This window comes from Berghia stephanieae, chromosome 1 (assembly GCF_034508935.2).
Source record: "Berghia stephanieae isolate SIO BIC M18660-M18661 chromosome 1, UCSD_Bste_1.3, whole genome shotgun sequence".
Taxonomy (NCBI): Eukaryota; Metazoa; Mollusca; class Gastropoda; order Nudibranchia; family Aeolidiidae; genus Berghia; species Berghia stephanieae.
Genome location: NC_088360.1, coordinates 54,451,135 through 54,473,608, shown reverse-complemented (window position 1 = coordinate 54,473,608; position 22,474 = coordinate 54,451,135). Strand labels below are relative to the sequence as shown.

The 22,474-nt window shown below is 37.6% G+C and overlaps 3 protein-coding genes across 5 annotated transcripts in view; 1 reads left to right on the top strand and 2 right to left on the bottom strand.

Moving 5' to 3' along the window:
• Window positions 1-22,474, top strand: part of LOC144977736 (2-(3-amino-3-carboxypropyl)histidine synthase subunit 2-like) — a 38,496-nt gene that overhangs the window by 4,659 nt on the left and 11,363 nt on the right. The window contains exons 1-2 of one of the 3 annotated variants that reach the window (XM_078923143.1): window positions 12,238-12,470; window positions 21,543-21,708. In XM_078923143.1, the coding sequence (XP_078779269.1) occupies window positions 21,562-21,708 (147 nt within the window). In that variant the 5' untranslated portion in view covers window positions 12,238-12,470; window positions 21,543-21,561. Of the gene's footprint in view, window positions 1-12,237; window positions 12,471-21,542; window positions 21,709-22,474 lie in introns of those variants that run through there. The other 2 variants (XM_078923144.1, XM_078923149.1) reach the window with 2 other exon arrangements.
• LOC144972765 (uncharacterized) lies at window positions 16,252-17,171 on the bottom strand. Its single transcript, XM_078914422.1, has 2 exons — window positions 17,159-17,171; window positions 16,252-16,910 (listed from the first exon to the last, which is right to left on the bottom strand). Exons 1-2 carry the CDS (start codon window positions 17,169-17,171, stop codon window positions 16,252-16,254), a joined length of 672 nt encoding a protein of 223 aa, XP_078770548.1.
• Window positions 18,848-21,376, bottom strand: LOC144972648 (uncharacterized). The gene is made up of 2 exons (XM_078914165.1): window positions 21,328-21,376; window positions 18,848-19,902 (listed from the first exon to the last, which is right to left on the bottom strand). The coding sequence occupies exons 1-2, from the start codon at window positions 21,374-21,376 to the stop codon at window positions 18,848-18,850; spliced, it is 1,104 nt and encodes a 367-aa protein (XP_078770291.1).

Sequence of the window (22,474 nt, the reverse complement as noted above, 5' to 3'; positions counted from 1 at the left end):
CAATGTGATGATAGTATGGCAATGTATTGATATAATGATAATGTGATGGTATAGGGATACTTTGATTGTATGACTATGTGATAATGGTAGGACAATGTGATGACATAGGAATAATGTGATGATAATATGGCAATGTGATGATATAATATAATGTGAAGGTATAGGGATAATTTGATGATGGTATGACAATGTGATAATGGTATGACAATGTGATGATGGTATGGCAATGTAATGATATAATGATAATGTGATGGTAAAGGGATGATTTGGTGATGGTATGACAATGTGATAATGGTAGGACACGGTGATGATAGTTTGGCAATGTATGATGATGGTATGGCAATGTAATGATATCATGATAATGTGGTGGTACAGGGATACTTTGATTGTATGACTATGTGATAATGGTAGGACAATGTGATGATGGTATGGCAATATAATGATATAATGATAATGTGATGGTATAGGGATAATTTGGTGATGGTATGACAATGTGATAATGGTAGGTCACTGTGATGATGGTAAGGCAATGTAATGATATAGTGATAATGTGATGGTATAGGGATACTTTGATGGTATGACAATGTGATGATGGTAGGACAACGTGATGATGGTATGTGGCAATGTAATGATATAATGATAATGTGATGGTATAGGGATAATTTGATGATGGTATGACAATGTGATAATGTAGACCAATGTGATGATGGTAGGACAATGTGATGACATTGTGATGACTGTGATGATGGTATAAAGATAATGTGATAATATAGGAATTATGGGGTAATGGTACGGATAATGTGATGATACTGGAATATGAATTGTGATGAGAATATTGTAATGTGATGAAGATATTGTAATGTGATGATATTGTAATGTGATGATGATTTTGCAGCGGGTGGTTGGATAGGAGCATCACCCTTGAATCATATACCTATGATGTTCACATGGGTGTACGATCCGATAGTGATGTCGTTTCTTCTTCTCTTTCCTAGCCTATCCTGCTTCTTTGGTTTGTGATTGTATTTTTGACAGGGGATATTTTTTTTTCTGTAAATCTTCTGCCTGTTTGTTCTTGGTTATTTATAATTTAGCTTATGATATCTTTAGGCTATGATTTTGATTTACATTTGTACTATTTTTGTTGGATTGCTTGTTTTTTTGTTTCAGCGGTCTCTCATATAACCTCAATTGTGTTGGAAGAGACCTAAAGCAACAAAAAAAAAAAAAAAAAATGATTTTGCAATGTGATGATGCCATTGCAATGTGATGATGGTATGACAATGTGATGATGGTATGACAATGTGATGATGGTATTACAATGTGATGATATAGGGATGATATAGGAATACTGTGAAGGTATAGGATTAGTAAATAAAATTTATTGAACCAAACATTGTGATTTTTAATTCATCAGGTTTATTTTATTAATGGTACCCACTCAAACGGCGACTTCCATTGTGATCCTCTGAGATCCAAGTCTTGCTTACTTTTTTACGCTTGTCAACGGGCTCGTGGGTTTCCCTCTTTTCCTTTTTTTTTCAGGTCTTGTCCTAGACTAAGACTACTTGCCAATGTTCGATGTACAACTCTGGCAAAAGGAATTTGCAGGACCTTTGATTTCACGAGACTAAATGTGATCTGAAACTCAGTACACTGATAGTTTGCTCTTATCAACTTGTGTTCCCTATTTGAGCAAGTCCTCTCTATTTTACAATTTTCTTTGGCCCTATAAAATGGAAATCATTTTCTTCATTTTACTGGCGCTGAACTGACCTGTGTCGCAAGCGCTGTATATCCATTAAAACAATATTTAAATACTTATAATACTTTTTGTAAACATTGGAATACATTCCTTTTGGTAGGATCGTATGCTTTATGTCTGGGTTAGGCCTTTTGGTGACCTTAAACTAAGTGCGCTAATGGTATGCCCTTAAATTAAACTTTTGTTCCATATTTGAGCCAGTCCCCTGGTCTCACCTTTTCTTGGGTGCTTTCAATTGTAAATCTGTAACTCTTTCTTCCGCTTTACTTGCGCTGATATTACACAAATGTGTAGTAAGCGTCGTAAAACCTTCAAAATATAAAACAAAACATTTTGATGCTCCTTTTAGGTACATATCTACATAATTATCTATTTTTCATTTAGTTCTAATCTAACCTTTGTCTAAGCTAAAACACCCTTGAATACATGCCGATCAACTGGAATGCGTTATCTACCATTAAAACACACTTGGCCAGCTGGGTGGGATCTGTCTTTGTCTTTGTCTTGGAATTCGATTACTTGGTTTTGTCCTGGCCCTTCCTTGGCAGCAGCCTCTTATGGTTCACACTACTATGTTATGACGATCGACCCAATCAGCAAAGTCCGGTCCGCATTCGTGCACCGTCGCAAACCCGCCGGGTAGCATCGTCACAACACACCTTTCGACTAGATGCTCTGCCGTCTCGGGTTCTTGCCCACAGCGTGGACATATTGGACAGGCAGTTAGACCCCACCGATGTAGCGCACTTGCCGTTAGGCAGCTCCTCGACCGAAGCCGATTCGCAGCCACCCAGTGTCTCCTCTTACTGGTATCAAAGCCTGGCAACTTCTCACCAAGCTTAGAGGAGTGTAGGTCCCCGCCCCCACGAGGGATTGAATTCGTCCAAACCGACTTCCATCTCGTATGTGCAGCTCTGTCCGTAGTCAGGGATTCTGCGCACAAGGGTTGCTGGGACTTATTTCGGCTCGAAACGGGGGCACCGTCCATTATCTGCATGAGAGGGGTATCCCCATTTCCTCTCTCTTTGATCTTACTCAGCCAGTTTCCCGTAATCGTCTCCCTCAGGACATTGGGGGGCTGGATCGCTGCCATTATCGGGCCCCATTCTCTAGGGGTTGTTGCTAGCGTTCCTGACACTATGTGCATCGACTTGCGAGGTTTTACATCCACGTTTCTGCTTCTACCCCACACTGGAGCGCAATACTCCGCGGTGGAATAGCATAGTGCCAAGGCGGACGTTCTCAGGAGCGCTTGGCTAGCGCCCCAAGTCGATCCCGCCAGCTTCCTCAGAAGACTATTCCGCTTCTCTATCTTCCGGGCAACCCCTTCGAGATGCACCCGATAGGTAAGGCTGCGATCCAACGTCACCCCTAAATATTTTGGATGCGGCTCATATTGGAGTGGCTGGTCTCCGACTAGGACATTCAGTTTGCGGGTGTGCCAAGCACTGCATGAGTGAAATGCAGTGGCCACGGTTTTTGAAGTGTTCATCTTCAGGTACCACTTGTCGAAGTAGGATTTGAGTCTGGTGACGTCCTCGCTGAGTACGCTCTCGAGACGGGTCCACACTTTACTCTGAGTAACGAGTGCCCAGTCGTCCGCGTATCCCAGCCTCAGGGAGGAAGTGTTCGGCATATCGCTAATGTAACGTTAAACAACATTGGCGCAAGTACCGACCCCTGAGGGACCTTGGCTGAGGGGGGGAACAGTCAAAAGTACAATGTTAATTTGGGAGATTTTTTTTCCTTGTTAATAATCTGTTGTGTACTGATAGTTGTTTTTGTTTTGAGCACAGTTTGTAAACATTGGGTGCATTCCTGTTTGAGGGATCTTGTGCTGGTGTCTTAATTTTTACTGGGTGCTGTTACAACAGTTCTACATTTTTTTTACTATCTTATTCTCTTCCTTTTCCTGGCGCTGTGGGCAGGGACGTAATTACTGTCTTCTATCCCCCTATATCTTTTTTTTTCCAACATTCTGTCTGTCTTGGGATGAGATTACTTGGCTTTGTCCTGGCCCTGACCGGATACCCTGGCTGAGAGGGAAACGGACAGAGTTTTGGGATATAATATTTTTTGTCGTGTAAATCATCTCTCTGTTATCATTGCAATAAGTTTTGTTTACATATTATATATGATTTGTAAACATTTGAGTGTATTCCTCTTAGTGGGGCTGGGTGGGGTTCCTGACCTAGCATTGTGGACAAGGGGGGCGGGGGTACTTACTATGTCTTCTATGCCCTGATATCTGTTTTCTGACTTCGTCTTCGAATTTGGTTTTGCCCTGGCCGATTGCCCTTGCTGAGAGGGAAACAGTCAAATGTATATTAATTTTGGGAGATGTCAGTTTTCCCCCTTGTAAATCATATCTTATGCACTGAATTATGATTTGTTTACACGTTATATATGATTTGTAAACATTTGAGTGCGTTCCTCTTCTTAGTGGGGACCTGTGCGTGTGTCAAGAAGACTTTTAGGTGATCTCAAACTAAGTGCACTGATAGTGTGCTAATCTACATCTATTTTCCGATTTGAACCAATTCCCCTTTGTCTTACCTTTTCTTGGGTGCTTTAATTGTAATTCTATAACTTTTTACTACCCCATTTCCTTCCTTTTTACGGGCACTGATATAACCTTAAGTTGCAAACGCCGTAAAACACTTAAAAATATACAAGACAAAGAAAAACAAATAAACCTCTTAGTGGGGACCTGTGCTTGTGTCAGGATGAGACTTTTAGATGATCTCTAAGTACGCGGATAGTGTGCTCTTGGAATCTACATTATCTGTTTCCTATTTGAACGAATTCCCATTCGTCTTATCATTTCTTGGGGGCTTCAATTGTAATCTAGAACTTTTTACTATCGCAATTTCTTCCTGTTTACTGGCGCTGGTATTTCCATGAGTTGCAAGCGCCGTAAAACCCCAAAAAACAAAATTTGCTGGCGTTGATATGACCTAAATGTGTCGCAAGCGCGCTAAATCCTTAAAACAAAACAAAACAACACATTTGGATCTTGTACATATCTCTATCTTTTCATTGGAGCTCTATTTTGGTATGGATTTCAATGGAGGAACCCTTTATAAATTCAATATCAGCAATCACCAAATCCATGATCCAGTTTAGATCTAGTTCCACGATGTACAGAAATAGCCCACATGGAATCACCCATAGCATGTACCCGATTTAAACGTTGATAAGAGTTCTGCATGCCAAACATAAAATTGATAAATAATAAATAACTAGTTTTTTATATTTAAAAATCTTGAGTTTCTATATTTCGCAATATCCACTAATCAAAGCGCTTTACAATGAGTTCTTAGCCAAAAGCAAAACTTAACACTATTTCTTACACCCACTAAATATTCCTATTTCTGTCTTGTGGGGTGTATCACACCCCCTAACAATTACTGTTGAATCTATCGGTATATTCCGATTTCTGTCCATTGGGGTGTAACACACCCCCCTACATATAGATAAGCATTAATTGGAAACCCCCTATTTCAAACATTGGGGTGTAACACACCCCACCTCTTTTGTCACTGTTTTATTAGTATCTTCAACATTTGGTCCCCGAATATGAAGGTATTTAGTTACTTTTTTGTTGCCAATTTAAGTTCTCTGGCAACTTGTAAATTACAATTGGCCACCATTTCCTTTTCCTTTGAATGGAAAGTTACACCTGTTGAACCGTTTGAAGCAAAGAATATATGTGTTTTTAATCCGGCAACATACCCACCTGGTAAGTAGAGTTCTTCTCTATAATTTCATTTCAACTATGTATTCCTTTATGTTTGAACAGCATACCTCTAAATAGTTTTGCTTTAGACTCGTTTCACAATCTCTTATACTGATATCCTATTGATTAGCCTTTCTACTTCTACTTTCTAGTTACATGTTCTAAGGCAGCTAAAAGTAATCACAGACTAGTAATGCAACTAAATGCAACACTTTAAATTGATATGTTTATAACTCCTAACCCTAAAAATGATAATTCATAGATGAACAGAGTAGGAAGAAATAATTCAATTGATACATTTCTTCACTTATTTGTTCTTACAGTTCTATTCTTTCTTTGATCATGGATGGGTAGAGATCAAATATTTTTGACACCTTCAGTACTGGAGACAGCTTGATTTACACGGATCTGCAGCCTGCTCAAGTTGATTCATCACCTACACACTGTAAGTTCTATTGCCATGTCCTTTTTAATTTCGTCATTGATTGTGTTTATGTGTGTATTATTGGATTAAATACGGTAACAACTTAATTTGTTATTGATCCGTAAAATTACTTGCTCTATATGGAAAACTTGAGACCACTTAAAATCAGGCACATGGCAGTAACACTATAGGAGTTATATTTATTGGTCAATGAAAACAAAGAGGCGCCTAGAGCAGGGCTTGAACCGGTGTCGTCCAGGCAAAAAGTGCAATGCCTCGACAATCACATAACCTCACCTCCATTCGATCGTTGATGGTATTGTTTTAGTTTTAGCATTTACTTCATTTTTACAAAATCACAGGTTTATAAATGTTATAGTTATATATGCTATTTTTCGTTCATAAATCTTATCTCACTTTGTATTCCCTGAACCCTAAAGCAGAACATAACCATTGTTATTAGACTGTAGTCTATTCTGGATGAAAAGTATTTATGCTTTAGTATATAATTTTTCACCATTTTATTGTCCACTCATTGGTGGTCTGATCAGGTTGAGGTAGACCAGCGTTCAATCCAACAGAAAGTTTAAACTGATTTTGCTCTTCTAAAGTTTAGAATTGCCATTACCTTGAGGAAAATAGCCCTTGAAGAAGAAGAGCATTAGTTAATTACTGGGGCTTGTCTCTATGTCATGTTCTTTCTTCTAATTCTAATCATTTAAATTCATGTATCTAATTTTGCTTTCAGACTATTCCTATGCAGAGCAGTTAGACTGGATCCCTGACAATGATTTAACAGATGATGAAATGAATCCGAGAACATCAGATGAGAGCAGTGATGACGAAGATTTCCCTGCTGTATTGGCTGATTCAGATCCTGACTCAGAGCTGGAAGAAGAAAACCTTGAGGATCAAAATGTTCACGATCAGCTTCCATTGCCAGCAACAAGCAACATCATAGTCAGCAAAAATGGTTCAGTGGTATGGAGCAAGGTCCCTACTCCTCAAGTGGGAAGAACACCGACTAGAAATGTGTACAGGCCTCCAACGTCACATGTCAGGAATCAGAAAACCGTGAACTCTGTCGTCTCTGCCTTCAGTTTGATATTCACAGAGGTCATCATTTACATGATAGTCAAGATGACAAATCTAGAGGGTATGAGGCGGAAAGGAACTCGATGGCAACCTGTGGACCTATTGGAAATGCGCGCCTTGATTGGTCTCTTTATTCATTTAGGGGCACGCAAGCTGAGTCTTTTGAGGGCATCTAAGATTTGGCATGGAGCATCGGCCGACAGTGTTGCAATGTGCACAATGAGCTTCAGGCGCTTCATTGAGTTATGTACAGTTTTGAGGTTTGATGACAAAGAGAAGAGATCAAGAAGACAAAGTAAGGATGTGTTTGCACCATTGAGGGATCTGTTCACAAAAGTCAATAACAACTTACAGAAATCTTACATACCATCTCAAAGCCTGACAGTCGATGAACAACTTGTGCCATGGAGGGGCCGATGTAAATTTTTGCAATACCTCCCCAGCAAACCTGACAAATACGGACTCTAGCTGTTTCTTATTTGCGATAGCAAGACTGCATACCCGTTGAGTGGAATACCGTATTTAGGCCGACATGGAGACAGAAAGACAAATTTAGGAAGGGAGATTGTAAAAGAACTGGCTACACCCTAGTACAAGAGTGGTCACAATGTGACTTGTGACAACTTTTTCACAGATCTCGAACTGGCACGGTACTTATCAAAAAGAGGCCTATCGCTTATAGGGACAGTACGGAAAAACAAGGCTTTTTTACCAAGGATTTTCCAAACAGGAAAGGATAGTGGAAAATATGATAGTAGCTTCTTATTTACCGAAGAAGAAAGCTTAGTTGCCTACAAGTCTAATGACAAGAAGCACGTCGTGGTTCTCAGCACAATGCACCATGCAGCAGATGTGGACACCGACGATAGAAAGAAGAAACCGATAATAGTACAAGATTATAATAGAACAAAAGGGGGTGTCGATACATTCGACTACATGTGCCACAGTTACTCCTGTAAGCGAAAGACGAGGCGGTGGCCAATGGTCTTGTTCTACAATCTCCTCGACACAGCAGTGGTAGCGTCCCATGTGATCTACAAAGATGATACCCAAACCCACACAGACAGAGGAAAGTTTAATGAGCTCTTGGCAAAGGACTTGCTCTTTGAGCACTTACAGAGGAGAATGTCACTGGCAAGGACGAATAGAAGAGTAAATCTTTATTATGAAATCCTCAAGCTTGAAATGAAGTTGTGCTTGGAAGTCCATACAAGGCAATCAGGACAGAAGAGGAAAGCTAGCCAAGGGAGATGCACCATGTGTCCCAGGAAAAAGGACAGAAAAGTCAAGCAAGTCTGTTTGAAATGTGACGCCTTCATTTGCAACGATCACAGCTCACTCATTTGCTCTGTTTGTATGCCGGTTTGATTATGAGCCATTGATCATTTGCCCTGTGATGACATTGGTTGGATTTTGTTTCCATTTATCTGTTCTCATATTTGATTTCATTTTAATTAAATTCTTTTTCTCTACTCAGGTATTTGCCTTGTTTCTTGATTACGTGTTGCATACCTAAAGTTGTGTAGTATGCTTTGTCCAACAGCATTAGCTCAGTTGATAACACACTGGACTTCAGTTGCATACAATGCCTGATTCAGTCCCCAAGGGTAGTCTTTTTTCAGCGAGTGAGAATCTTACTCTTACGCTTATCAAATCATAATTGGAAAGTATCCTGCGTGAAACCATCATCCTATTCAAGGGGTATCAAGAAATTGTTCCTAATCCATACCATGCTACATGATCCAGAGTAAGCACTATGCCTATAAGTATAAGTGTAAGCGTCCATGATCTTGAAGATCTTGAGTTGCATAGCTCTACTTGCTGAAATATGTAAAAATCAGTGTTACTGTGAAAATAAAAAGTTGTTGATGGACTTACAACTAACAACTGACCAAATTGGACCTTGATTACACAAAGAAAGCGTCTCTTTCCTATTCTTCACGCCAGGATAGGCATATTGAAAATAAAATCACAGGATTGGAGACGAGTACACCAGCCCATGTGCTTCAATTTGGGATTTGAACCGGGGCATAAAGTTGTAAAACATGGTCTGGTTGGTCACTGCTTTGGTTCACACAGTACACAGTGATTATTTTGATCACAACATTGAAAACCTCATGGGTGTGACACACCCCAAAGGGAAAAATAGGAGGTTTCCGAGTTTTCTCTACTCATACATAAGGGGGTGTGATACACCCCAAAAGACATAAATCTCAAAATCCAGTGATGACCTTCTGGGGTGAGCAAACTATGCACGTGAGATAAAAAAAATTTGGCCAGGTGATAGATGGGGTCAATTTAGGAAAAGTCATGAAATTTGAAGGCTTTAGGACAAAAACTGTTGATTTTAGAGCGAAAAAATATGGGGTTGGGGTGTGATACACCCCAATGGTAGAAATAGGGTTAACATGGAGGACGAAACAGGACACCTGTCTGTTGAAAGCAGCCCAGTCTCGATACTCCGACATTCCACTATTCTGTAAGAATATCGTAATGGATAAAAAAAATATATGGCATAAATGTAAATAAAGTGGAAACATTGAATTAAAAGAGAACAAACAAAATTAAAACTGAAAAAACAAACAAACAAAAAACAACCGAGCTCTCCAAACTCTGCGTTGTCGATAACAAATCATCGGCAATGAGAATTATTATTGAGCTTTATTATAGCGCATTATCCACTAAATGTCCTCAAAGCGCTTTACCACTTGGTCCCTGCTCAACAGCAACATTTAACATTTAGGACGGGACACGAAGCCTGTTAGGGAGCGTTCACATATTACGTCATCAGCTAGGGGGGGAGGGGGGGTCTACCAAATGTTGACATGTGTTGACATGGGGGAGGGGGGGGGGTCAGACCCAAGATGATGTCATCAAAACATAGGCAAATTAGGCCTATTTTATTAAATGCAAGAGCTTCAAAAATGGCATTCCAAATAAATTAGCAAAAAGGTGAAAAATTAATTAAAAATTTCAAGAAACAGATGATTGGAAGATAAAACACATTCGTCAATCCCAATATCTGCTGCAAATAGTGAAATGCAGTGACAACTCATGCTGCAAACCTTGGCGTACTAACTATTCATCTTTTTTTCCAGAGCGTTTTCTGCCACCACCTGTACCACTTGCTTCATGTGATGATGGTTTGGAGATAGGCAATACTGGAAGATTTGGAAGCCTATTTCAAAGTTTGTTCCTTTCAAAACAGCTAAAGATAAATTGCTATGATGAGTATTGCCCATCAAGAAACAAGATGGGAAAGGGGTATCACTTCTCAAAAGGCGAACTTGCCCTAAATGTTCATTGTATCACTCCTCGATCACAGCAATGAAAGACCATTCACGAAAATGCGGCATACAAGAAGAACAGCAAATGGGAGAAAGTGATGACGATGAAGATGAAATTGATGATACTATTTATAGTACATTGCCAGAGGTCCAAGGCAGAAACATTTTTGAATCAATTAATTTTATGTTTGGAAATTGAAACAGTAATTCATTCCACTAAAAGACTAATATGCTATAAAATAATTTACCTCCTATACTATTTTAAATTACACTTTCTGAAATTATTTTAATAGCACCTGCACCAAGTAGCCTAATTTAAATAATGTTTGTTAGATTTTATCTTTGCAAATTTAAATTTTATGTCCCCATTGTATCGTAAAACATAAATTATCAACAGTTTCTGAAATTAATAAAATGTCTGAATGTGTTTTATCAAACGTTGATAATCAATGTTTATGGTTTGAAAAATGAATAATAAATATTGTGAAATTAAAGTTATCTTTTAGTTTTTATTAAATTAGATGACGTCATCATCTGTTGGGGGAGGGGGGGGGTCAGGTCAATGATGACAAGTGATGACTTGGGGGGAGGGGGGGGGTCTAAAAAGGGCAAATTTTTGATGACGTAATATGTGAACGCTCCCTTAGGCGATGTTACAATATTTAGGGACAGACTACGCTGTTAACGTCCAGGTACTCATTTTACACCTGAGTATGGTGAGATAATGTGAGTAAAGAGCCTTCTCCAAGGACTCAACTATGCGCCGAGCGAGGCTCGAACCCAGGACCTTCCGATCCAAAAGCGAGTGTCATACCACTAGACCACATAGCCGCACACAAAATTATTATCGAGAATTACCGGTACCGATCTCGAGAACAGCGGTACTGGCCAAGGATCACCGGTAATTTAACAATAATGAGAAGTTTTTACCGCCAGGCACTACTACTACTACTACTACTACTACTACTACTACTACTACTACTACTACTACTACTGAGTAGTAGTAGTAGTAGTAGTAGTAGTAGTAGCGCATGGCTACATTAGTAGTAGTAGAGCATGGCTACATCTCCACACAGGGAGTCTCCAGCCAGTCTTTAAATTCATCACCGCAGCTGAGGACAGCCTCGAAACCTCAAGCCAATCTCGTCACAGCACAGTGCAGGATTGTGGTCTACAGTCTCTAGCATTCCCTGACATTGACAGTGGGGACAGTCGGCTGATTCCCTCAGACCCTAGGACATCTTATTATATTATAGATGCCGCTGTTCAGACCCCATGAATGTTTCCAACAGTCCTGCCGTTGTCCGTCACTCATCGGTTTGATGCATCCCACTATTTTCGATTGCCATTCCCGAAGCCTGGCATAAGTTCTGTTGGGTCCATTGTCCTCCATGGTTGGGTCTTTGATAACCCCATCCGTATGGGCTGATATTTGATCCACGGAGCGTATGCGGTATATGATGACAATCGCTCACTTCAACCTTTTTTGAGGGCTTCCACGGAACTTTGTCTTATTGATTCATTGTGTTTAGGTAAAATACTTACAACATCCGCCAGCGGGATATAACGTACTAACCATCGACACAGTTAGTACACGCTGGTACCAACACATAAAACTAAGTGTAACAGTAAGTGTTTAACATTTCTATTAGGCCTAGATACATGTTATAGATATCCTAAATTTTCATCTTGTAGCACAGTGAGTGATAATTAAATTACAAATTGATTAATGCTATTCCAATATGATAGATTTTATGCTTAAATTATCAATTTATTGTTGTGTTTTATTTGCATTGTAAAGCGCCTCTGGGCACATTGTGGATCTAGGCGCTATATAAATTCATTAATTCATTCATTCAAACAGTGACATTGAATGTTTATATAACCTAATCCGATTGATCGAATTTTTAAAGAACCGTATTAACTTCACATTTGTATTAAAGGGACGCTACTCTCGAATCAATCCTACCTATTAGTATGAGGCCTATCTTTTCAAGTCCGAATCAAGGCAAAACAACAAAACAGGGACTTGATCCTTAATCAAGGATTCAAATATCATTGGGTTAATAGTCAGAAGGATTACCATATCGTTTGCTGTTGTTCATCTTTAAATTAATTCCAATTTAGTATCCCTCTTGATCGTGGACAAAATGAGATAGGGTATGTTTAGGTTTAGACGACAGATAGGCAAATCAAAATTTTATTTTTTTTTTTGTTGCCGCACGCCGCACGTCATGCAGTAAAAACTTTTTTACTTTAAATCTATGATTACTCACAGGCATGCAGACATGTCTGTCAAGAACGATGGACGATTATTCGCAGACAGTGTCTGCCTATAATCACTGTCGGTTATACACACAGACGCGTTTTAGTTTTATTTTAGTTACTTTTAGTTTTAGTTTTAGTACTACTGTAAACTGCAAAAGAGCAAAGGCTAAACCTAAATACCAACTAGACATTCTCCGGGAGGAACAGAAGATACAAGAAAAATTTGAACTATCAGTAAGAAACAAGTTTGAAGTGCTTGGAGAACTAACAGATATAGAAGAGAAATATGAGCAGTTTAAAGACAGTGTTGCTGCATCATTAGAAGAAAATGTTCCAACCACACTTAAGTTGCAGAAGAAGAAATGGATTACTCCAGAGATATTAGAATTAATGAATGAGAGAAGAAAGGCCAAAAATCAGGAAGAAAAATACAAGACTCTGAACAGGCAGATAAAAAGAAAATGCAACGAAGCTAAAGAAGACTGGATAAATGAACAATGTCACTATATAATGTCCTGCAAAGAAAAAAATGGCAAATTCTTCCATCAGAAAATCAAAGAAGTGACAAACAAAACTAAATCAGGTGCTAAAAGTGGATGCATCAAAGACAAGCGTGGAAACACCATCATGGACAAAGACTGCATTCTAAACAGATGGTCAGAATATATTGAAGAACTTTTTTTTGATAATCGAGGAGAAATGCCTATGATAAAAGAACTGGAAGGGCCTTCTATAATGAAAGATGAAGTTAGGAACGTCATGAAAAGCATGAAAAATGGAAAAGCTGCAGGACCTGATGCCATAACAATTGAAGCCTTGACTGGCCTGGGTGAATGGGGATTGAATTCATCACAAACCTTCTAAATCAAGTGTATGACACAGGAAAAATGCCAACTGATATGAAACGATCCATTTTTATAGCACTACCAAAAAAGCCAGGGGCAGTTGATTGTGAACAACACAGAACTATTAGCCTAATGAGCCACCTCACAAAAATTCTTTTGAAGATAATTTTACTAAGAATAAGAAATAAAATACGACCTGAAATTGGGGAGATGCAATTTGGTTTTGTTGAGGACAAGGGTACCAGAAATGGAATATTCACATTATCAATGCTGATGGAAAGATGTATTGAAGTAAATAAAGATCTGTATATGTGTTTCATCGACTATTCAAAAGCCTTTGATAAAGTACAACACGAAAAACTATTCAAAATTCTATCATCCTTGGACATTGATGGTAAAGATTTAAGAATATTACGGAATTTGTACTGGGAACAAGAAGCAGCAATGCGTGTTGACAACGAACTAAGCAGTTTTACACCTATTAGAAGAGGAGTTAGGCAGGGGTGTGTTTTGTCTCCAGATTTATTCAACCTCTATAGTGAAATGATATTAAGAGATATCGAACATAAGAAGGGGGTGTGTATTGGAGGAAAGAATGTAACAAATCTGAGGTATGCAGATGATACGGTTCTACTGGCAGAATCTGAACATGAACTACAAGAATTACTGGATGTTGTAGTCAGGAGTAGTGAAAATATGGGACTGGAACTGAATATATCTAAAACAGAATGTATGACGGTATCTAAAAATAATAACCCACCAGCCTGTGTAATAACAAGCAGAGGACAAACAATACAACAAGTTGAATGTTTCAAATATTTAGGCTTCAATGTAACATCCAATGGAAAATCAGATTGTGAAATAAAGAAAAGAATAGGTATGGCGAAGAATGCATTCAACCAGCTGCATACAATTATGAAAAACAGGAATATTAGCATGAAAACAAAAATCAAAGTCCTGGATTGCTATGTACTGTCTGTGCTGCTATATGGTTGTGAGAGCTGGACCATAAACAAGACCATGGTTAAAAGACTGGAGGCAGTGGAAATGTGGTTTTACAGAAGAATAATGAGGGTGTCATGGATGGAAAGGAAAAGAAATGAAGAAATTTTAGAAATGGCAAACAGAAAAAGATCACTGATAACAAAAATCATCAAACGCCAAATGGAATTTTTAGGACACATTATCCGCCACCCTGGTTTGGAAATACTCGCCTTGACTGGAAAGATGAATGGAAAAAGAATAAGAGGAAGACAAAGAATAACGTATTTGAAAGGGATAAGAACTTGGACAGATGAAGCTGAGAAAGGTGGCGCTGCTTTAATAGAATTGGCAAGAGATAGATCAGCTTGGCGGAAGATGACCTCCGACGTCTGCTTCAGATATGGAACTACATGAGACTACTGTAAACATTTATTTTTATTCACTTTCCATGGCTGTCATTCTCATTGACTCATTGCCAGACTCGTCTGCCAATTTCAGTAATATAATGATAATGAAGAACGATTATTGCCATTGCCAGACACTTCAAAAGCATGGCCTTTTGGTTATTTCCAGACAGTTAAAAAGACCTTCCAAAAGCTCATACAAAGGGAAACAACTCAAATAATATTCCCTCAACTAACCCCAAGAAAAAATAAAACCTAGTACCTACCTTTAACTAACCCTAATAGGAAAAAACAAACACCCTGGCACCTTTGCTAAGACATGACTAACCCTAATAGAAGAAAAATCCTCCAATCTCGAGCTAACCCTAATACTAATAATAGAAAGAAACAAAACCTCGGACTGCTGTGCACTACCTTTCAATACTTCACAAATCAAAATGGCGGTCGAGAATCAAAACAATGGTCAAATTAGGAAATTTTAAACTTTCACAAATCTATCGGTTTGTTCTAGAGATTTTAAAATGCTTCTATATGATGACAAATTGAATAAATAAACGCCTGACAAAAGATCAACGGTGAAAATACAAATAAGAATACTAGGGATGTAGGAGCTTTTGGAATGTCTCCTGACCTTCCTTTTTGTTATTGCTAGACACGTTGATCATGTTGGTAGAGAGATTTTATGCAAACTGGGCGTGAAAAATCTGAAAAATTGTCAGTGGTAGGTTGTGTCCCAAATCAGTTAATATCAAGTGATATTTAACACAAGATGAAAGTAAATAGTGCTCAAATGACCAATCCAACTTTTTTAAAAAGCAAATGGCATCAATGAAATGCAAGTTTTTGACATTTTGAACTGAAAGCGTCTGTCATATTGTGGGCTTATATATTATTAAATCAATGACAGAGTCAACAAACACGTCTTGTCTGCTTGAACATCTAAATAATAACCGTTTATTATTTCCACTTTTTAATCCACCCAATGTACTCGATTACTATAATATGATAGTATAACCTAATTATGTGACATCTCCCCTTTTAAGTTAAAATATAATATCTTGGTCTTGATCTTGTAATTTAATCCAAATGAATTCAGCCTACCTATCACACACATTCACATATTATTCCTAGTATATGATTATCATTGAATGCCAATTCAAAACAGTCCATTAAATGCCGAATGTTCGAATTTATGAAGATTGTTCAGTTTTCTTGAGTCCCTAAGTCTGCTAGTCAGACAACTTAATTAATCTGCTAATCAGATCGGTTTGATAACCAAACCTACAGGCCATGTTTTATCTATTACAACATTAATATTAACACACATTTGCTGTTACTGTCGGTAACGAGCTGGTCTAATTATTCTTCTCCCACTTTGCGTGACGTATGGTTGGGATGAAGATTGTGTAATAGCATCATTGGCATTATTGCCAACGTCTGTTACAGGACAATTGCCTTCACGCTCTTCCTCATTTCTGGGGAAGGGTCGAGGTTGGAATTATAGCTGTTGTCGTCCCACTCCATTGTGTTGCCAGACGTAGTAGCTAAGGGCCTATTGTGCCTTGTAGGCATCATGTGTCGACGATTTCTTCTTAAAACGGACGTGCCTGTGTCCACTGTGTACGATCTTGGTGTTGGTTGTACGTTTATTATACGACCTGGCGTTGTCCATCCTTTCCTGTCATCCAGTTTGACTAAAACTCGATCCTGTGGTTGCAATGGTGGTAAGTCTCTAGCACCATGCCTTCGGTCGAACTGTGTCTTGTATGCGAATTTGCTGATTTCGTCATTTTGTTGGACAATGTTCGGTCTAATGTGTTGAGGTAGCAGGTTGTCTGGTAAAACTGGAATTGTTGTTCTCAATTCTCTTCCCATGCTAAGCATTGATGGAGTAAATTGCGTCGACGTGTGTTTTGAGTTTCTGTACGCAAGCAACGCAGTGAAAGGGTCTTTTTGACTTAATATTTTCTTTGCTATCTGTACAGCACGTTCTGCTTGTCCATTAGCTTGCGGGTAATGTGGCGAAGTAGTCTGATGCTTGAATCGCCATTCTCTCGAAAATTGCTTAAATTCTCTGCTGCTAAACTGCGGTCCATTGTCTGTGATCAGGATTTCAGGAATTCTGTGGCGCGCAAAGAAACTTTTTAGCTTCAGAATTGTGGTGACGGAACTCTGGTTTGGCAGGTATCCAATTTCAACGTAGCGTGAATATTAGTCGATTAAGACAATGTTTTATTCTTGTGGTAGAATAAATCTGCAGCTGCTTTTTGCCACGCTCTCTCTGGTAGAGGTGTTGGCTTCAGTGTCTCCTTCCTGTTAGTCGGTCTTGCTTCTTCACATTGCTTACAATTTTCGATCATGCTTAGTATTTGATGTTGGGCCACCACACTGATTGTCTTGCTCGTTCACGGCATTTATTGATTCCTTGGTGCCCCTCGTGTATTTGTTTCAGAACATCCTTTCTCGTGCTTTGCGGGATAACAATGCGCTTATCTTTAACTACGAGACCATGAAGTGTACTCATGCTGCCTCTCTCTTCGTAGTACTTCTTCAAGCTTACAGGTACATTATTTTTGTGTTTCGGCCAACCTTGTTCGATTAGTCCTTTCAGTTGGCTCATTTCACCTTCTTCTTCTGACTTCTTTCTTATGACATCCAAGTCTGCATTCCACAGGTGTGTTTCAATGCTATTTACATACGCATTAACATCCATTTCCAACGTTTTATCTTCAATCTGGAGTGGCTTTCTAGACAGAGTGTCTGCCAAATGTAAGTCTTTCCCTGGTTTATAGATTGCAATAGGATTAAATCTCATAAGTCTCATCAGTAGCCGTTGACATCTCAGAGATGTTCGGTCAAGGTCTTTTGTATTTATGAGTGGTACGATTGGTTTGTGATCCGTCTCAAGTGGGAATGACTTCAAGCCTATTAAAAATCTGGAAAACTTTTCACACGCCCATACAGCGGCTAACGTTTCCTTCTCTATTTGCGCATATCCTCTTTCTGTAGGAGTAAGCGTTCGAGAGCAGTATGCGACTGGTCGTATTTCGTCTCCATGTTTTTGAAGTAGCGCTCCTCCCATTCCGTATGAGCTACTATCGGCTGTGACAATAGTTGGTTTTAGATGATCATAGAAAGCAAGCACTGGTGCATTCGTAATTATCGACTTGACTTTGTTAAGAGCCTCTACTTGTTGAGGTCCCCAGTACCATGTGGCAGTCTTCTTCAGCAAATCATATAAAGGTTTTAAGGTTGTCGATAAGTTCGGTAAGTGCCTTCCTAGGAAATTGATGATTCCCAGGATACTTTTAAGTTCCGATACATTCTTTGGATCACTTAATTCTTGTACTGCCCTGATTTTCTCATCATCAGGTGTCATGCCGTCTTTGTTTATTTTAAATCCTACAAATTTTATTTCTGTCCTCTTAAATTCGCATTTTTCTTTATTTAGTTTCAGCCCTGACTTTTCAATTTCTTTAAGAACTTCATGCAATCTTTTGTCATGATCCTCTTCTGTGCGTCCAAAAATAATGACGTCATCAATAAAACAATCTGAGCCTTCACAGTCTTTTATAAGCTCTTTCATTTTTCTCTGAAAAATCTCACTTGCGCTGGTGATACCAAATGGTAAGACTTTGAAGTAATATCTGCCATAAGGTGTAATAAAAGTTGTTAGTTTTGCGCTCGTTTCCTCTAAGGGTATTTGCCAGAATCCGGAGGCGCAATCAATTCGGCTAAAATACTTTGCTCCTGATAATTTGTGAGCAATGTCATCTACAGTAGGTAGTGTAAATCTTTCTCTTTTGACTGCTTTATTTAACTTAGTCAAATCGACGCAAAGTCGAATTTGATCACTTCCAGGTTTTGGAACAACAACAATGGGTGCACACCATTCCGTTGGTTCTGTAATTTCTTCAATTTTCCCCATGCTACTCATTCTTTCTAATTCCTTTTTCACCTTTTCCAATAATGGGATTGGTATACGCCTTGGTACAGTTGTTACATACGGCACTGCATATTTCATTTAACTCAATTTTTACGGTTGTGTTTTCATTATCCCTGTGGCGGCGAAGACAGTTCTAGGAATTTGGATTGCGTTTATTCGGGTTACCAACTTAAGTCTTTCTGAATCCTCGCGGCTCAAGAGGCAATGTGGACTTTCCGTGTCAACAACAAAAATTCTGAGATTATAATGGTTGGTCTTGTACGTGACAGGCTGCACAAAGAATCCGATTGTATTTAATCTACCTGCGGGACTTTGCAATATATTATCAGTCTCGTGAAGTTTCTTTTCCAAGTTTAAGGTCTTGAAAATGTGTTTCGGCATAATTGATACGTCTGCCCCCGTGTCAATTTTGAAGTTGACAAGCTTGCCGTTGATTGATAATTTCACACTCCACGCAAGTTCACCTCTCTCCTTGTCGCGAACTGACCCTAAGAAGTTGTCCTCTTGTATTTCGGTATCGATACATGTCGCTCCGATATCCTTTGTATTTTTACATCTTCGTGCGAAATGATTTTTCTTTTTACACTTCAAACAAATTTTTCCATAAGCCGGACAAGCTCTCGCCTGATGAACTGTTCCGCATCGTCCGCATAACATTGGCTCTCCCCTATCTCTTGTGGACGGGAAATTGTTTTTATTGTTTCTCTGAGTATTTTGATTTCTGAATACTCCTTGTCTCCTGCAATCTATTTGCGCGTTCATTGGCAGTGCTTCCCGGTGCTTTTTCCGTAGGCTCATAGCCTCAACTTCTCTGGTTAAACAATCTGAGTTTTGTTGTTTAATTAATTCGTGGTTTCTCGAAATTTCAATGGCCTTTTCAAGGGTTAAGTCTTCTTTCAATAGAAGCTTTTCACATAGATGTTTATCTTGAATTCCTATGACTAATCTGTCTCTTATTTGCGTGTTTCTGTCATTGAAGTTACAGTGTTCTGATAATTCATACAGCGACCTAACAAATTCTTCAATGGATTCGTTGTCCTGTTGATTTCTCTTGTGGAATTTAGCTCTTTCAAAAATAACATTTATCTTTGGGATGAAATATTCCTCAAATTTAGCAAGAACGACATCGTAGTCATCCTTCTCCTCTTCATTTTCAAATGTAAAAGACTTGAAAATCTTTTCTGCCTCTTGTCCCATTGTGTAGATCAAGGTAGAGACTTGTACTATCCCCTCATCTTTATTTAATTTCGTTGCTAGTCGAAATCTAGAAAAACGCTCTTTCCAATCCTGCCATGCAGGCTTTTGAAAATTAAGTTCATTTGGCGGGTTAAACTTAGGCATCCTTTAAATAGTTGAGTGACCTATTTAACCTCGTATGAAGCTGGGACGGGTATGACAAGTAATGAATTAAAAAATATATATTTATCTAATACAAATTACTTAACTGTATAAATATTCCTCTAATGAATGGTAATTCATTTGGGAATAACGTTCACTTCTGACACCATGTCATATTGTGGGCTTATATATTATTAAATCAATGACAGAGTCAACAAACACGTCTTGTCTGCTTGAACATCTAAATAATAACCGTTTATTATTTCCACTTTTTAATCCACCCAATGTACTCGATTACTATAATATGATAGTATAACCTAATTATGTGACAGCGTCAAACTGGCAATTCCACCTTTTTTTTTTCTTCAGCCAGCTCAGCAAGAAACTTGTTAATCAGCAAATCGGTTCATAGTCCACCACCAACCATTAAAATTTTCACTACCTACCTACCTGTTTACTTTATTGATCTTCTTTAGTTTCTATAATTTGTTCATTCTGACCACAGTTTTTGGGGTATTGATGATGGTCGGGGATTTGTTTATTTCATAGACGAATCCCTAGGCTTAGGTGTCGTTCCCCCCAAAACCGATCACACCTACTATTTTCCTGTCTTCCTCATACAAAATAATACAATCTATTATAACACTTACACAAAACTAGATCCAAGAATCTATTATCCGAATCAGAGATGGAAATAACTATCAAAATAAGGAAGCAAAGATGGTGGAAAATTATCTAGCTCATATATATGAATTTTAAGATACATGTGGATAGACAGTTCAGTGGGCTAGACCATCTTTCATTTTGTTTCTTTTTTATTGTTGCACCGGTTCGAATCCCTAGCTCCCTCTTTATGTTTTTTTTTTGGTTTATTTTTTTACTTCCCAAATGATGTTCATTGTTTTCCATTTTTTTCGGAGCAGGAGGTTTTTAATTAATTGATTTTTTCATTTCTCCAATAGTCGTTCAATTTTAATTAATTATATATTTTGCTCTATTTGTTCTGTTCTGTCTTTTGTGGTTTTTTTTCAAATATTTATTATTATTATTATTATTATTATTATTATTATTATTATTATTATTATTATTATTATTATTATTATTATTATTATTATTATTATTATTATTATTATTATTAATTATTGTTATTATTATGCAAAGAATAATTGAAGCACTCCAGGTTAGAGTTTGCAATATGTCTGAATTTATTTTTGACTCCCACCCCTGTTTACTATTTGTTAAGGTAGTTGCGTCTAATTTGCATCTGGCAAATATAGTCATATATAAACTATTACTATTATCCAGAGTTTAGTAAGTCAACAATGTTAATTTTCTATCTTACTGCTGAAACTGAAATGAATGATGTTCTGAAAAGCTACAATACTATATTACTACTGTTGAAATCTATATTATTTCATAAGTTTCCTGTGACTATTTATGTTAACAGATTACAAGAATGAAATAAAATGTCCACTTCAGCTTTCTTTTCCTGCGATGATGCTATGACAAGAAAAATAGAACTTCAATCGTCACCCACTTCCAAGGAAGACCTTGAAACTGTCTATAGTATTAAATACTGTACTCAATGGATTATAGAAAATAATTTCTTATCAGTAAGTAGTCATAGCTTCACTTTGTACACTGATTGTAGAAACACTTTTATAAAGTATTCCTGCTATGCTTAGTGCGTGTCTCTCAATTCATGGATAATTTGGTGGAAACCTGAAGAAAATCATTTGTTATGCGATTGTTTCTATGATTCTTCAAAATAAGTTAATATCTCTGTCTTTTGATGACATGAGACATAAAAATACCTCATATTATATATATATATATATATATATATATATATATATATATATATATATATATATATATATATATATATTATATATATATATATATATATATATATATATATATATATAATATATATAATATAATATATATATATATATATATATATATATATATATATATATATATATATATATATATATATATATAATATATATATATATATAGTATAAAAAACTAAAATTAAAATAAACGCTGTTCTTTGTTTGTCTCACTCCACCAGGTAGTTATTCAGAGAGATTGATTGTTAAAAGCCTCTTTTTATGATAGTAATGCAGAAGATATCATAAGATCATCTTATTCATATTTGCTGTCAATGGAATATCAATGATTTTTAAAACCTTATTTCCTTTAACGTACATTGCCACATTTTGCTTACATTCATGACATTAATTTTACACTCAAGTTTTAAAACTTAACCCAAGGAAACTAATAAAAACACAGTGTACTCTGTAATGCTTTGAAATATATATAAAATATTGTCATTTCGGACTTAAGTAAAATTGAATTTTGGCAGTGATG

What these genes read in the sequence shown, in the direction of transcription:
- LOC144972648 (XM_078914165.1), bottom strand. Translation starts at nt 21,376, where the DNA reads ATGACTATATTTGCCAGATGCAAATTAGACGCAACTACCTTAACAAAT. An exon ending in CGCAACTACCTTAACAAATA is followed by an intron (nt 19,903 to 21,327) that starts GTAAACAGGGGT and finishes TTGAAAATGAAG; the next exon opens with AGGAGAAGGATGACTACGAT.